The sequence below is a fragment of the Eleutherodactylus coqui genome, chromosome 1 (assembly GCF_035609145.1).
Source record: "Eleutherodactylus coqui strain aEleCoq1 chromosome 1, aEleCoq1.hap1, whole genome shotgun sequence".
NCBI classification, from domain to species: Eukaryota; Metazoa; Chordata; class Amphibia; order Anura; family Eleutherodactylidae; genus Eleutherodactylus; species Eleutherodactylus coqui.
Window position 1 is genome coordinate 193,854,347 of NC_089837.1, and position 16,953 is coordinate 193,871,299.

A 16,953-nucleotide genomic window follows, 5' to 3' on the forward strand; every position below is an offset into this window, starting at 1 on the left:
ACCTGTCTGCAATGTTGAGGAGCCATGGATCCCGTCAAGTGAGAACATAAAACTCTACCTGAGGCCGCTCTCACACAGACGCTTTTATCTGCGTTTTCAGTGCAGTGTGATTTCAATGGGGCTTCTCGGACAAGCTTTTCAGCGCTGCGTTTTCCAAGCGGTCGGTTCTATTTTCATGCGTTTCTGCGTTTTAAAACGCGATGCTTTCCCCTTTGAAATTAATGGGTGCGTTTTCAGCTGTGTTTTTGTCAGTTCTGGCCTCATCAGCTTACATGGCTGCGTTTATGACTGTGCTGAAAACGCAGTAAATGCTGCGTTAAAAAAACGACCCTGGGACCCGATCTAACACTGCCACCCAGGACCCAATCCGACCCTTTGACCCGATCTAACACTGCCACCCAGGACCCGATCTGATCCTGCGCCCCGGGACCCGATCCGACCCTCTGACCCGATCTGACACCGCCACCCAGGACCCAATCCGACCCTGCGCCCTAGGACCCGATCTGACACTGCCACCCAGGACCCGAACCAACCCTGCGCCTTGGGACCCGATCCGACCCTGCGCTCGTTTCGATCCTGCCACCTAGGATCCGAAACGTAATATACCAGTCACTTGACTGCCGGGGACACACTACAGGCTGAAGAGCAGTGACAATGACACTTCTGAACATGCCTCAGCAACCCCCAATCCTAGTATGTGACGCAAGAGTGTGTGTGTGTGTGTGTGTGTATATATATATATATATATATACTTGTGGATTACCTCTTTCAAGAACTGCTCAAACTGCTCGTCCAGCTCCTCTTTAGATATGCGCTGTGACATGGCTGCTGCGGAGGCTGGGGTTACATACTGGGGTCTCAGGCAGAGGACATTAGTGCTGCAAGTAAGCCGCCCACATGAGGACGGGACGGACCCTCCAAACTAGCCGCGACTCAGGAGAGCGGACAGCGGCATCACAAGCGGCTATCTGCTGTAACCAAGACAACGCCGATCGTCCTTCCCGCCCACTGAACGAACAGCCAATCACTCGGCGCCGTTCAACCAACAGCAACGCGCAGGAAAGCAGGAAGCAGAGCCGCCAAACGTGATTGGCTGGAGGTTCTCGTCCTCGGAAGTGACGGTTGGCCAAGTGGTACGGGCTCAGCGGAGGCCACGTGACCGTATTGTGGAAGATACAGATTCTAGATATCCGTTATCAGTGGACTACTGTTCGCATCTGTGTATTCCTGCACACACACGTGTTATGGTAGTTCAGCTGCAGAATACACACTGAAATGTCACAAGAAAGTACAGTGAAACGTAAATGAATGGGGTTGTAATAAACTCCATTATTTCTCAGTGGCAGCAGTTGGATTCTAGTTGGGGCTCATTGCCACAGGCGTATGCGTAAAATGCTGCATGAATACCCTCGGCAGGAGGCGGCTATAGTGTGCTGCGCACCGCAGTATCTCACGCACGCTGTCATGCGCAGTGTCACTTTTTTTCCTTTCTCATAGCAGGGTTGCGTATGCAATGTCACCCATCCGCATGGAGCGTGTAGCATACGCTGCCCATAGAGAACAATAGGGCTGTACAGACGTAATATAGAGCGGGCTGCGATCTCTTTCACACACACCAATGTAAATAGATCAATGAAAATGCTGGATACTTTCCTTGACTCCATTCGCTGCATATTACGTGGGCGTACTTCGCATGCGTAATATGCGGTGATTCACGCTTGTGCGAATGAGCCCTTACGCTGTGAAGGTTCACAGTATGCGCTATCCGGGAAAAGCAGCGGGGTTGCTCCACAGTTTATTTACTGCAGAGTGAAATTCACAGCAGTTTCAGATGACTGGGGCTTCTCCCATTATGCAGGCATGATAATCACCACCGTACAACGCGACAAAACAAAACACGGATTTCAATGGATTTTAGTAGCTTCGTTTTCACTAGTGGAATTCTTGCCCTTTAATTGTACGGGCAAGAAAATATAGGAGCTGTCCTGTGCTTCACGCATGTAGGGAATACTGTGTGCAGGAAGGAGCAGGCAGCACCTGTCTTCCCAAACTATGGCGTGGAGTATGAACGGCTGAAGAAAAACCGTGTTCAGGCACGACTACCCTCAGTATGACACAGGTGATGTAATTATTGTCGGTGCCTCAGACATTGCCACAGGGGTTCTCTCTATAGGATATCCTGAAAACATGACCTGTGGGGGTCCCTGAGGACTGGACTTTGGTAAACACTGGTCTCCATGATCTTGTGCATGGGACTTTCATTGACTCCATTCACAGCTTATTACATGGCTGTGCATGGCATACATAATACGTAGTGAAAAAACACCCATGGCATGAACCTTAGGCCACCTTCACACTGGCGAGAAAATCAGTCAATTTTCTTGCGACGCAAGAGTGAGTGAAAACGCATGATTATGAAACCAGTGAATTTCAATGCTTTCGTTCTCATTTGCGAGGTTTTCACTCCTGTGATGCTGCTGTGTGAAAACAAAATCCCAGCACTTCCTATTGTTTTTGTGATATCGCCCATTGTATGCATTGAAAGCAATGGGAGAAGATCACGATTCCCTGCTGCAGCTGTGACAGCAGCGGCAGGGGATTCCTTCATTCCCGCGGTGATGAACACTGAACACTGTGATAGCAGCAGCAGGGTGCTCAGTGACAAGGGGACTCCCCACGCTGCTGTTGCAGTGTTCAGTGATGAGGGGACTCCCCGCGGGTATGAAGGAATGCCCTGCCACTGCTGTTACAGCAGCAGGAGATGATTGCGATTTTCTCCCATTGCTGCCCCATTGAAAGCAATGGGATGAAGGGATTCCCTGCAGGGATGCAATGCTGTTTTTACATGAAAACACCTTGCATCCAGGGGTTTTTAGAAAGTTTGCTAGAGTGATATGAGGTCCTGAATCTTGCAGCGATATCGCGATCCTGTGTCACTACAAAGTCGCACAACTTTGTAGCGCTCTTTTGCCGGGAAAATAAGCCCTAGCTGCAGAAAAATAAATACATCACCTAAGAAGTGCTGTCAGCTCCACCACATCTTATCTCAGGTCCCCAACACTTGTCTTCAGGCATCTCTTCATGGTCAGGGATTTGAAAAGCGCCTCCAGGAAGCGTTGCTTCTGATTGGCTCTCGAGTGCCGCGGCTCAGCCAATCAGAGCTAGCGCTCAATGAACCAATCACAGCCATTAGGTGATGTATTTGGGTTTTTTTTCTGCAGCTAGGACTTATTTTAGGGCTTTTACAGTAGGGTTTTTTTTCTCTCGCAATGTCGCAGGCTACAAAACATTGCTAATGTGAAGGAACCCATTGTAAAGCAAGAGCTTCACATACATGTGATTTGTAGCACTGTCACATCCCATGAAACGGACCTAATAGAGCTTAGTACAACATCTATATGCTTTCGATTTACCAATGTGACAAAAAAATCATGGCATTGTCACCTAATGCCACATATACAGAGGTATTCTCTTCTAGGGAAGCCAATGCAAACATGTATGGCACTGCATGCTGTATATCCTGCATGGCAGCACATATGTGCATGAACTCTTGGGCTGCAATATATTAATCTAAGCTATAATCTAACGTTTATTATACAGTATACGTAACTGTACTTGTCCTGCAGGCTGATATTAAATCCCTGTATTGTTTCCTCGTTCAACGCTACTATCCATATGCATTATTCTTGTTCTGTTGTAATCTGTGCAAGTGTAATTTTCTACTAACAGACAATGGTGGTAAATGAATCATTAGTAATAACAATCAATTATGTGCTGTTTGAATTTCAAAAATCATAATTTGAATATTGTAGCATTTTATTTTACCTGTTGTAGAGGTGCACTACAGAGAACGACCTGTAGGGGGCAACAAACAGGCATTCTGGTGCCTGAGAAAAGGGGAAACGCCCATAGGTGTGGTGAGGAAGTTGAATATAAGAGTACATTCCTGCTACACCCAGGGAGATGTTGGCTGAGAGAGCCAGAGAGACAGCTCAGTGGAGCTGGGAGGGCTGCTAGCCCCAGGGTCCAGTGCAGACCAGTAAGGCAGGAGGTTGACAGGGTTGACCACCCTAGCCTCAGCACCCAGGTGGGGTGGGAATATGGACTTTATGTTTTACTGAAGTACGTTATATGGACTCTGTTTACGTTGTTTGTGCTGCGAATAAAGACTGGCAGGAGCCAGGTTTAAAGAAACTCCACGTCTCCATAGAGTCTTTCTACACTTCTGGTGCCCATTCCGGTCTGGAAGTTGGTGATCCACAGGGAAGTAGACCCCAGCTTGCCACACTGTGTAACTGCTGAACCACATGAGGTTCTGGTTACCTATAGAGGACAGTTGTAAAAATATTATTTTTTCAGCTGTTAAAGTTATGTTGACATATATACTGTGAGAGAGTGATTGACAGTAAGAATGCTGGAAGAGTGCTCTGTTTCCCCAAGAATGCTGTGCTCCGTGTGTTAGACCTAGGAAGTATAGCTCATCCAGGAGCAGCTAGATGAGACATAAAGAACTGGCATATCCACACATAGCTGAAAACTAGGGCCTATTTTATCAAGTAAACAGACTATGTGGGGAAATTGTTGAGCAGCTGGTGGTGCCCAAACCATACTACAGAGTGGTTTTAGACCTGGCACACAAGCATGTGCTAGAGGTTCACCTGGGGACTGAGAGAACCAGGGAACACATACTACAGCGGTCTTTCTGGCCAGGAGTTCACATCGAAATACAGAGATATTGTGAATCCTGCCCATAATGTCAATTTGCATCTCTAGTGTCAAACTTCTGGACTCCTTTGCTGCTCCTGCCTATTATCAAGGTCACTACGGTAGTATATCCTGGTAGTGTTAGATTATGCCACCCAATGGCGTGAGAGGGTGTCTTTAAAGAATACCTCGGCTAAGCTGATTGCTAAAGAACTTCCATATGTTTTCCCTGATGAGAATACCTAAAAAGATCCTGACAGATCAGGGTACTCCTTTTATGTCCAAGGTAACTAAAGAAATGTGTAAATTGTTGAGAATTAAGCATTTATGTACGTAAGTATATCATCCACAAGCAAATAGACTAGTCAAAAGGTTCAATAAAATATTGAAAAACATGTTACAAAGGTGGTCAGTAAGGAGAAGAAGGATTGTGATTGTCTTGTATCATATTTGATGTTCGCCATATATGAGGTACCCCAATCTTCTACAGATTTCTCCCCATTTGAGGTGGTCTATGGCAGGCATCCACGGGGACTCCTTGATAATGCTAAGGAAACCTGGGAATATAAACTCACACCTTACAAAAGTGTGATTGAGCATATCACTTTAATACAGGATAGAATTACTGCTGTAATGCCAATAGTAAAAGACCACTTAGAACAGGCCCAGAAGGCTTAAAGTCAAGTTCACAAGCGATCAGCTAAGGTTAGGACCTTTAAGCCAGGGAATCGGATCTTGGTACTAGTTTCAACAGTAGAGAGTAAATTTCTCACTAATTGGCAAAAGCCATATGAAATCATTGAGAAGGTCAGGAAAGTAAATTATAAAGTTTGCCAGCCTGGTAAAAAGGAAACCAAAGAAGTTGTATCACGTAAATGTACTCAAACCAGAGTAGGACAGGGAGAGTCTGTCAGCAGTGACTTTTCCTGGGCCAGACGTAAAGTTCCCTTGTAGGGTTGCTTCTGAAGTTTAGATAGCAGAGTCCCTATCCAAGGTCCATAAGCAAAAGATCACAGAATTCATCATAAGAAATGCTGATGTGTTTTCAGAGTTACCAGGGCGTGCTTCGGTCATAAAACATGACATTGTCACCAAGCCACAGGTATGGGTCCATTTGAAACCATACCAGGTACCTGAAGCTCGCAGACAGGCCATACCTGAAGAGATCAAAAAGGTATTGGACCTCAGGGTTATTGAGGAGTCTAAGAGTGAATGGTTAAGTTCCATTATCTTGATCCCAAAACCCAATGGAACGTTGCGGTTTTGCAACAACTTTAGGAAATAATAGAACAAGGTATCAAAATTTGATTCCTACCTGAATAATTGAAAGACTCAGATGTGCCAGATATTTTTCTACAATAGATCTAACAAAAGGGTAAAAGTAGGTGTCTCTTACTGACTGTGCCAAAGAAAAAACTGTCTTTGTCCCACCAGAAGGGCTCTTCCAGTATGTCCTACCTTTTGGATTACATGGTGCTCTGGCAATATTTTAAAGGTTGATGGACATTGTGCGTTAGCCCCATCGCAGATATGCTTTGTTCTATTGGGACGATATAATATTTTTTAGTGAAGACTGGGAGAGTCACTTGTCAAAGGTGCAGGCTATGCTTGACTCGCTCAGGGCAACAGGTTTAACCTCAAACCCTAACAAATGTGCTTTAGGGCTTGAGGAGGCCTGTTATCTGGGATACATCATTGGAGGGGATTGATAAAACCACAGGTAAACAAAGTAGAAGCCATCCAGAATTGGCCTCAGCCAATATCTAAGAAGCAAGTAAGAGCTTTTCTAGGAATATTGGCTTAATACCACAGGTTCATGCCAAATTTCGCTACTTTAACATACCAGAGAAACTATAGTATTGTCGAAAGTAAATGTTTAGCAATCAAATGGCCTCTGGAGTCATTCAGATAGTATTGTCGAAAGTAAATGTTTAGCAATCAAATGGCCTCTGGAGTCATTCAGATACTATCTGTTGGGAAATCACTTTAAGCTAATCATAGACCATTCTACTCTGCCTTGATGAGTCAAGCCAGGGAAAAATGCATGGGTCATGGGATGGTTATTACGTTGCAAAATTTAAAATTTTCTGTTGAAGATAGGTCAGGGAAAGTGAAGGGGAATGCAAACGCCCTCTCTAGAACACACTGTTTAGTGACAAAAAATGTCCACCCCTACAAGTTCGAACATATCTTTCATGTATTAGACCCAGGAAGTACCGTATTTTTTCGTGTATAAGACGTGGCTTTTTGACAAATATTTTGCTCAAAAATCACACCGCGTCATATATACGGGATGTAAGTTTTTGTTGGAAACGATCCGATGAAAACTTACGTGAATGCCGGCTGCAAGGTACCGCTCACAGGTGTACAGGAGCGGGGGGGGGCAGAGAAGCAGGGCAGTGGTGCGGCTAGGTGAGTATGCCTGCACCCTCACACACCCACACTACACACACATATACATTACACACACAGCACATATGCAGTACATACAGTACATACAACACAGTCTACTCACCAACTGTCTCCTCTCAGCGCTGCCCGGCCGGTCTTCTGTCTACTGCGCCCATAGCAACCTGTAAACAGCAACCTGTCGCAAGACAGGTGGGGTGCTGTGAAGAGCTACAGAGACCTGCCAGGCAGCACGGAGAGGATGTTCTGCTGAGTATGACAGGGACCTATAGTGGGGTTTAAACATAGAGCAGTACTATGTACTGTTTTATGTTTAAAATCTTTTTTTCTTCATTTTGGGTGGAAAAGTAGGGGGTACGTCTTATACACAGAGGCGTCTTATGCTTGGAAAAACACTGTATATCTCATACGGGAGAAGCTGGATAAAATACAAAGAATTGAGCAAGTGTGGTTTCCTAAGTAGAGCATAGTCTGCTTAGGACTTTTAGTAAGTCTGTTCTGGGTATTTTTTTATGAAACGATGGGTAGGTTGCCAGTGGGACTTGTTCCTTTCCTGGGGCCATTATGTGATTTTCCTGTGACCCACAGCCTGTACAGCTGTGGGAATGGGCTCCTCAAGAAGCTATAAGATGTGTGCACTGTGTGGCAGGCATAAAATACAGAATAGGCTGAGTACTGATGCCATTAACCCTTTCCAATCCACTGTCTGACGTCTAAAGACATTAGGATTTAAGGCTATACTGCTCCGATGTTGAAAGACGTCCGTCGGGGTTCTCTTACTGTATATTGCCAGCCTCTCTGTTGTCGGAGCCTATCCAAAGTGTCACCTCATGCAGTACTGGCTTTGGCCAGCATATAGCGCCGTTGTATAACAGCAGAAAAAGAGTAGGTCCCCTAGGAAAACCAGGATACAGATTGGATTGGAAAGGGTTAACACTGGTCAATTTAAGAGTATTGTCTGAGACTACGGTAACACACTTTAAAAGAGCTTAGGAAAGGGACAAACCGTGTAGCAACAAAGAAAAGGAGGGCACTCTGTATATTAACTATAGATACTGCATGTATAGTGAAATTTACACTGCAAACTGCAGAGTTGCTTTAATAAATGAAAATACCGTTCTGTTAACAAAACTACTTTTAACACACAGTATGTCAAATAATGTTGTTATAAAATAAGAGAAATGGTTAGAGTTATGGCGTGAGTAGATGAACGGTCTTGCCACGTGAGGCCCCAAAAGTGGTTCCACACCTGGCATATGAAAAAACGCTCTCAGAGGCTACTTGTGTGTGTATGCAGTGACCTCTTTTTCTGCTTGTGTAGAGCTTGTTGACCACTAGATGCCTCTATGATGCAATCAAAGAGATTTTGCCCAGTTAACAGAGCTTGAAAGGGGGGCACATTATTGGAATTCAAAAAGCTGGATGGTCGTACCGACGAACAGCCCACCACCTGGGCCATCCTTACCAGACTGTTAGGAGGTGCTGGGACCAGTGGATTCACGAGGGCATGCACACAGGAATTGGGTCCCGGATGCCCTGGACAGACCACCAGTAGAGAGGAATGTCTGATTACCCGACAAGCAGGAACCGCTCCAAATGTTTTTTTCCGCCATCCAAAGACAGGTGGTACCATCATTACAGGCCGCTGTGTTCATCAGAACCATTTCCAAGTACTTGGCTGTAGGACATTTATTGCCTTTGATACCTACCATCGCCTCTGAACAACAAAACCAGACTGCTACAGAGTGGAAACGGATTGCTTTCAGCAACAAATCAAGGTTTAGTTTGGGCCTGACAACGAAGGGGTGAATGCCTCAATGCTGCCCTGGCTGTGGAGCGGTATGCTTCCCCCACTGCTGGTGTGATGGTCTGGGAGGGCCATTGCACTGGACAATCACCACGTAGTGGTACAAGGGACAATGACAGCTCAGCGATATGTTCAGGACATCCTGCAGCCACATTCCAAGAGGCATTTTCCAGCAGGATAATGCTGGGCCGCACACAACAAGGGGGTCACAGGAATGTCTTCACAACACTTCTGTGGCTGCCTGATCACCAGATTTATCGCCAATAAAACGTGTTTGGGACCATCTGGGTTTGCATGATCTATTGGCTCAGTTACAGCAAATGTGGACTGATATGCCACAGGCTACCATATATAACCTGTATGCCTCCATGCCCGCCCGTATCACATCTTGTATCCAAGCTAAAGACAGCTCCACAGGGTACTCCTTTCAGGTGTTCAGCTTTCCATAAAAAATGTATGCTTATGCTCTGATATTGTAATTACTTACTTATATCAACATTGTAATCATACATATAATGTTGCATGCGATTCCGACAACTCTTTCTTGATTTTGTTTGACAATTTACTTTGCATTTTGTTAACTGACACAAATAAACTTTTAACACTTCTATTTTGAAAGCATTCTTACTTTGTTGGGCCCCCTGTCCACGGGCGTGATTTCGCCGGCGGTAAATCGCTGGCGAATCAAGACGTCTGAAGCTTTCCATAGTATTGCTATGGAAAGCGCCGACCCCCTGTCCACAAGCGGAGAATCATTGCTATTCTCCGCTCGTGGCCAGCAATTCGCAGGCTGACAGCGGAAATCCATGTGCCAGCTCTTGACAGCAGAAATCCATGTGCCGGCCGATAGGCTGGCAGCGGAAATCTATGTGCCGTCTCCTGCTTCCGGGTGGCGGCTCCCGTGGCAGAGATCTGCCATGGAATACCGCAACACCCGTGGACAGGCAACCCAACATGTTGTACACTGTATATTTTAGGGTTTTTTTTCATACACTGTCAAAATTTGATTGTGCTGTTTTGTTTTTTATATATATGTAATGTTTTTTGTAATCTGTTGTATTAATGAAATAGTTTAGATTTAGCTTCATATATTTCAGTAGGAATACACGCCTCACGTCATCTCTATTTTAGATATGTTCATTTGTTCATATTCCAAATTTTGACAGTGTATGAAAATCACCAAAAAATTGTTAGTTTTTTTGGAGCTTAGCCGCACATATAAAAACAGCCGATTGACTATAGCAATGCTGTTTCTAAAAAGAAATGTAGCAAATGTGTTTTTTTTACTTTTTTTTATAGTCTAAGCAGAATGTAGCTTACTAGCTTTTCTTATACAGGGCATAGTTAAAAAGTCTGATACAGTTCTATAGCTTAATACTGGTGTACTATATTGAAATAACAATAGTGTACCTGAATAGGAAAGCATGGATGCTCCACACAATGGTATGGTACACAAGCCCCTTGGGGCCCCGGAATGTGGATTTCAATTCTGTGATGAGGATCCTGTAAGAGAGAGAGCTTAAAATATAATTGCAAAGTTGAAGAATAGCATGTGAGAAGTAGAAATCTCTCTAAGTCTTGTGGGACCATTGCCGTGTTCTAGGGTCCATGTACCACACTATCGTGTAGCACATCTACGCCATCCTGTTCAAGTACACTATTGCTTAAATCTAGGACATCAGTACTGAGATATAGCGCTGGATCAGTCTTTTTGATTACACCTTATATAGTTGGCTGTTGCAAAAAATGTACACCACGTGGTATATACGCTTTAAAATGGGAGCTGTGGGCAATGATACAACTATATGGTATACAGTTGTATACATCAAGCTTTACTTTGGTGCATACTTTGTGAAATTCTGTAAAGAAACATGACATGAACAGTACTTTAGGGTGCATATGGATGTACAGTGGCTTTTAGTTATTAAGCACTAATATCTGGCATTTCAGACGTACAGACGTAGTGTGTTCTATGATGTTAGAAGTGAGACATAGTTTTCATTTTATTAGCACTACTGTCCTTTCACCAGCAGAGGCCAGAAAAGCACTACTGACAAGAAAATATATGCTGTACAATTGTAGGCAAACATATGAGAAATACATTAAGGACCAATTTAAAATAGTCTAATTTTTCAAGTTTAATTCTGGAATCTAGATCTTTGCATTAAGTTAGGTTAGACTCCAGTTTTAAGTATTCTCACAGGGCACAAAGGCGGCACTGTTATTTTGAAGAGTATAATTATTAATTTAAAGGCACACAAAAGCATTGAAAAAATACATTTTGGATAACCCTAAAATGAAATGAAGTTTTTACTATTTCTGCTACGTAACTTACATTGTGTTGTATATGAAAAAATGTGTCATCTGTGTGCTTCTAAGTAAATAACGAAAACGGAGAAAAATAGACCACCAGGACAACCCTTGTCTCCTACTTCAGACACTCTGGTGAACCCGACTTACCATGTATTTCATTCATTCGCTGACCACCATAAATTGTTACAGTTCCTGCAGGGGTAATATGTATCAGGCCATGCTTCCCTGACAGTTAAAGCTGATTGGTGAGGGTGAACGATGCTAGCTTTGGTTTGAAGAGCGCTTGCCTTCATGTGACAAACCTTTGTAACTTATGTATGGATGGAATCTATAACCTAAATCCGAATTTTGCATAAGACATAAGAGGATAAGATATCGTTCTTAATGTAAATAACCAAATACTTATCAGGTAAGATATAAGAACAAAGAGAAAGCGTGAAGCAGACAGGTCCATCCATTTCTGCTACCAGGTGAATAGTATGCCCGCGTGGGGCACCGACAAGTTGGGGAAGCTGCAGAGTAAAGGCGCACTCACACTGTCTCAAGGAGATCCCAACATTAAACTTTGGCAATGCCTGCAGCAGGAGACTGAAAAGAATTATTTTTAGACACATAAAGGACTTCCCTACTTTCAGGTGCCGTTGCAAGTGCTTCCTATACTTGCACTACCCACCCTCCCTGTGGCAAATAAAGTCACATAATACCTGATGTCACAACCCATGCACTGTCTGCCAGCCACAAACCCTATACAGAAAGGGGCATGCCACTCCAAATGCTTCCATTGTAATATGGAGACACAACTGCCTGCTACTGCCACAGTCTACGAAAAGATAATGCTGGTGGTCACCTTCCTAAAAGACCTGGATAATATTTTCTTTTGGCACAGAGTGGAGGAGGCCAATGGGGAGATGTGCTGGAATGAAGAAGGTACTTTTATTTTCAAGCAGCATATAGGGGGCACTAGTGTTTTTAGGGGGCACAAAGAAGGCTATATTGGTTTGAAGAGCCACCAAGTGGGCACTATTTCTTTTAAGGGGCGTTATTACTTTAAAGGGGGACAATGGGAGCACTATTACTTTGTAGGGGCACAAAGAGGGTGGTATAGCTTTGAAGGGACACTATTGGTTTGAAGGGGCACAAAGGTATTATTGTTACTTTGAAGGGGCACTTGGTTTGAAAGGTCAAAAGGCGGCACTATTATTTTGAAGGGGTACAATAAAAGCACTATTATAGTGTAGCATCAGGTGTATCGACAGGATAGAGAGTTTATTTAGAGAGAAGTCGAGGCTAGAAGGAATCATCATGGTGGTCTGGACCCGGATAGAGAAGAAAAGGGAAACCAGAACAACTACAATCAGAAGAGAAAGTCACCCATGAGTTACTAACTATATATTTCTAAAAGTACAAGTGATACCACCAATTGTATAAAGTATGTTTTTAGAGTGAATTGCATTTTCAATTCACAGTTTTATTGCAGTTATCATGTGTTTTTTATATGTTAGTACACACAAGCAAATGGTGTATAGTTAACATTTTTAAGCACTTTAATGACAACCTAAAAGTTGCGTTTTTTTACAAGAGGGAAATAACACTGCGAGGAATGCAGTATTTTTATAGGGGTAGACCTAGCTTGACTGCACTGTAATCCCTCTCACCGTCTAGAACTGTTATCTGACCGTTATTTGGTGACTGCATTATTTAGAGGTGTAATACCATATATACCTGGAAATGTACCAGGTTCACAGTGATAGCCTCTTGTATTCTTGGAGATTCGGAATAACATACTATAGGTCTAGTTCGTCATCACAAGCCACAAGAGGTGTACAGGCTTTGGCGTCATCTGAGCACTGCTCATGCACTGGAGGTGCCTTGTGGTGATGTACCTGGCCTGTAGGAACTCAAGTAATTTTGCTTGCATTACTTTTATGCATGTATTATGAGATTTTCCCTGCAGCTGAGATGTGTATAATGATCTCCTTTTACAGCTGAGGTATGCATTAAGTTGAGAGGACTAATCTCTTTAAATTTTGTGTTTAGAACCAAAAAGTTGTAGCACCCCCAAATGCAGTCAAAGAAGTTCTTTATTCACCCATGCATGTAACAATGCTACGTTTTAGCTCCCTCTATAGAGCCTTTCTTTTTTTGGACTAGTTATTAAAGTTCATTGATCAGAAACTGGACCGCTAGCATGCCATCATTTATTGTTTGGACTCAGAGCTGCTTGTCTTCTGTATATAGTCAGATCATCTGTGTAGCATAGTAACTGCTAAATGTAGCTATTGGTGTTGAAAAGGTACAAATACAATCAGACCTCAACATCTTAGATGTCCATAATCAATACAGGCACGTTACAAAGCAAGATTTTAAGAAGCTGGTTGATACATGGAGCTATATAACTGATATACTGTATTTTATAATGTATCATTTTATATGATGCATATTGTTATGGCCGCTGATCATGGCCGATGGCATCTTTTACCTCCTGCTATTTATTAGGCATAGCCAATGCTGCAGACCTCTTGTCACCAGCAGCTGATGACATGCCCTTTCTCCCTGCCTCCTAGCTGTCACTGCTGCCCAAAGCGCGCACACGAGCATCTGGGCTGACTCTATAAGGGCCAGCACACGCAGCTTTCCCAGTTACTCTAGATAGGCTTCAGGCTATTTAAAGCACCCTCTCGCACTGGAGTGCGCCTGAGAAATTAGCGGCCTACTGTGTAAAGGTACTATAGTGTTCCTGTCTGATTTCCTGGTTTAGACCCATGCTTTTCTTACTTGTCTTTTCCTGTTTTCTCCTCTCCTGACATTGGCTTGTTCATTGATCACGATCCTACTGTCTGCTGCCTGCCCTGACCCTTTGCCTCCTTCTTGACCACATTAAATGTCCGCTTGTCCTGACATCAGCTCTGTTCCTCAACTTCATCTTTGTCTACGCCGTCTGGTGCTGCGCTTCTCAAGAAATCCTGTCGGTCTTGACCTCGGCGCTGCTCTTCGATTACTTCTCAGTCTTCACCCTCTGTAACTGCATTATGGTACCCCTGATCAAGTTGCATCTGTTGTCTCCTTACCGAGATGACTTGTAGGCTAACAGTCTGGGCTTCCTTGAAGTGAAGACCAGGACCCGATTGGTGGGATTAAATGGTTAAAACCCGGGATTCCCCAAGTGCGGTCCTAGCCCTAAATCAAATCAGTTTAGAGACAAAGCAGATCCACATTCACTCCCATGACACATATAGGGGCTGATTTATTATTAAAGATTAGCCAATGTTCTGGTGAAAATTCTCCAAAAAACTGTCTTATAAATTTGCACTACATCGATATGTTTTAGATATATTCGGACACTTTTTTTCGCCTTGTCCTGCCACCAGTGGCATTCTTCGTAGAAAGCAGGCATGGCCTAAATGTGACATTGTGTGCCAAAAATTGGGCCAAGTTTTCACCAAAGTTTCGCTGCTAAACTGAGCCAACTAGTAGATGGTATGAAGTTAGACTATGTGCCAGATCTATCATCCAGCATGAACACTGTGATAAATCTGGCACATTTTAAGTCTCTAACTATCAGGCATTATTAGTAAGTCTGCCTAATGCAGTGCTGTAGTTATTGAGGGTTAGGCACAAGGCCTAGATAAAGCTTTGTACTAAAGTCTGTGACATTTAAGTTATATTTATGGTTACATTGGTGATTTCTACTGACATCTCTGCATAATATCATACTGCAAAAATCACTACAATTGTTAGCAGCCTCGAGCAATTTCAATACAAATATTTAGTCTGAATTGCTTTTCCATGTCATTTTCTATATATCTTATTTCTTTCCTATGGGTAAAAACCACAAAACACTACACCTAGCAGATGCTAGAGCATTCACAACACAGCAACTTTAATACCACTACAAAAATATGGAGTGGAATACAATGCAGTGTGTGAATAGGAATTTATCATTTCCTGTTCGTGAACATTACATTGGCTGCCGTGGTAAAATACTGCAGTACAAAAACTAGCACTAAACATCGTGTGTGAGCAAATACAGCTTTTTATCATGTCAATGAAGGGTAATAATTACACCCAGAAGGTGTCACCGTCACTAATGCTTTATTTTAACCGCATGTATGTGGGTGATTTTTATGCAAGTACAATATCAGTCTGAGACTATTGCACTTGTCTAGATACTATTTTTATGAGCATGCATTGCATTTTGTGTAAAAATGCTCTGCGCTCGCATCGCAGCACTTGCGATTTTCTCGTGTGTGAAAAACGTGTCTAAAAGTCGCCCATTATTCCCTATGGGAGCAAAAAAATCACATTGCATCCTCATGAAACACGGATATACGTGCGAGTGTGATAAAAAATAGGACATGCTGCAGTTACACTCTTGCTTCGTTTCTTTTAACAGCGCTGCAAGAGAAAAATTGCATGTGCAAATGTAAACTCAATCAAACAAATGGGGTGCCTCCTGGTAATGGGGACCATTAGTTATGGAGAGACAGGGTGGTTAGAGGCACCAGGAGCCTTTTGTAAGGGGTTCTTTAAGCCTGAGACACCTCTGTATAAAGAGGTTGTTTAAACCCCCTTTCAGCCCCTAAAAGGCCCTTTTACTGATTGTAGGATAAGGCTATTCAAGCCAGACTTACCCCTTCCTCTTTCTGCTTCTTAAGATCATAGAGGTATTGTTATCCCACCCCCTTTTAATTTTTTATCTCAATGATAGAAATGTTTTTTTGGCTTTCTGATCTTTTCTTTATTTTCAGTGTGGTTTTCTAATTCCTTGAAGGAGTGTTCCAGAAACCAGGCAAAATTTTCAAAATTTCCCTAACATTTCTACCTATTGCCATGATTCCAAAGTCCATCTAAATCATCAAACTGAACTCCGCTACCTTTTTTTAAAAAAACTTTACTGACCTGTGACACAACTGGTTTATAGCCAGTAGCAGATTTCCACATTTTTATTCAAAATGGCCTCCCACAATACCCCATTGCTAGTTACTGATAAGTGCACACTCAGAACTGCACAAATTGTGTTGTCATTACAGAATTTGAAAACACTGAGAATGCTTGACCAGTAAAACAGCAGAACAGAAAGGTCGAAACCATTGGATACCACTGGGAAACTAAGCAGGGGGGAGACCACAGGTAAAGGAATATCTCTGCAGCTTTATAAAACAACATATAACATTATATTGCAAAATCACACGATCATCTTATAAAGCATACAACTTTCACTTTGAATTGCTGGAATACTCCTTTAAGTCAAAGCGGCGGTTGATCAGTGATTGATGAAGGAGGAGCCTGGATGGTGGACGTGCTCTATGGCAGTCTATGTAGCGGTATACTGCTCCAGGTACAGAACTTCAGGTATTAAACATCTTAAGTTACTCTTTAAAATCAAACTGTGGCCCACCTTCATCTAAGCAAGAGAATATTTCTGTGTCTTTTATTTCAGGAAGAAGGCAAACATGGAATTAAGGAGGATCACAGTATGCATTGTGCGAAGATAATAGCTTGGGCAAGCGCAGAATATATTTATTGTATCGCCCTAGCATGATTTATGCAAGAACACATAAAAAGAACATTTATATGACTGATACCTGGGAATAATGTATATGTTAAATCTATAGTTCTTATGTAGAATAGCTGCATAGAGGAATGCAGGTAATTAAGTATAAAGCAGTTCATTTTAGGATACAATATTTCATTTGTTAGTTTAATGGATTGTTGAAATT

The 16,953-nt window shown here is 42.9% G+C and overlaps 1 protein-coding gene across 2 annotated transcripts in view; it reads right to left on the reverse strand.

The window, feature by feature from the left end:
* The window catches only part of CEP162 (centrosomal protein 162), a 125,647-nt gene extending 124,655 nt beyond the window's left edge, over positions 1-992 (reverse strand). For both annotated transcript variants that reach the window (XM_066605014.1, XM_066605012.1), the window contains exon 1: positions 764-992. In XM_066605014.1, the coding sequence (XP_066461111.1) occupies positions 764-823 (60 nt within the window). In that variant the 5' untranslated portion in view covers positions 824-992. The remainder of the gene's footprint in view (positions 1-763) is intronic.
* Positions 993-16,953: the final 15,961 nt, after the last annotated feature.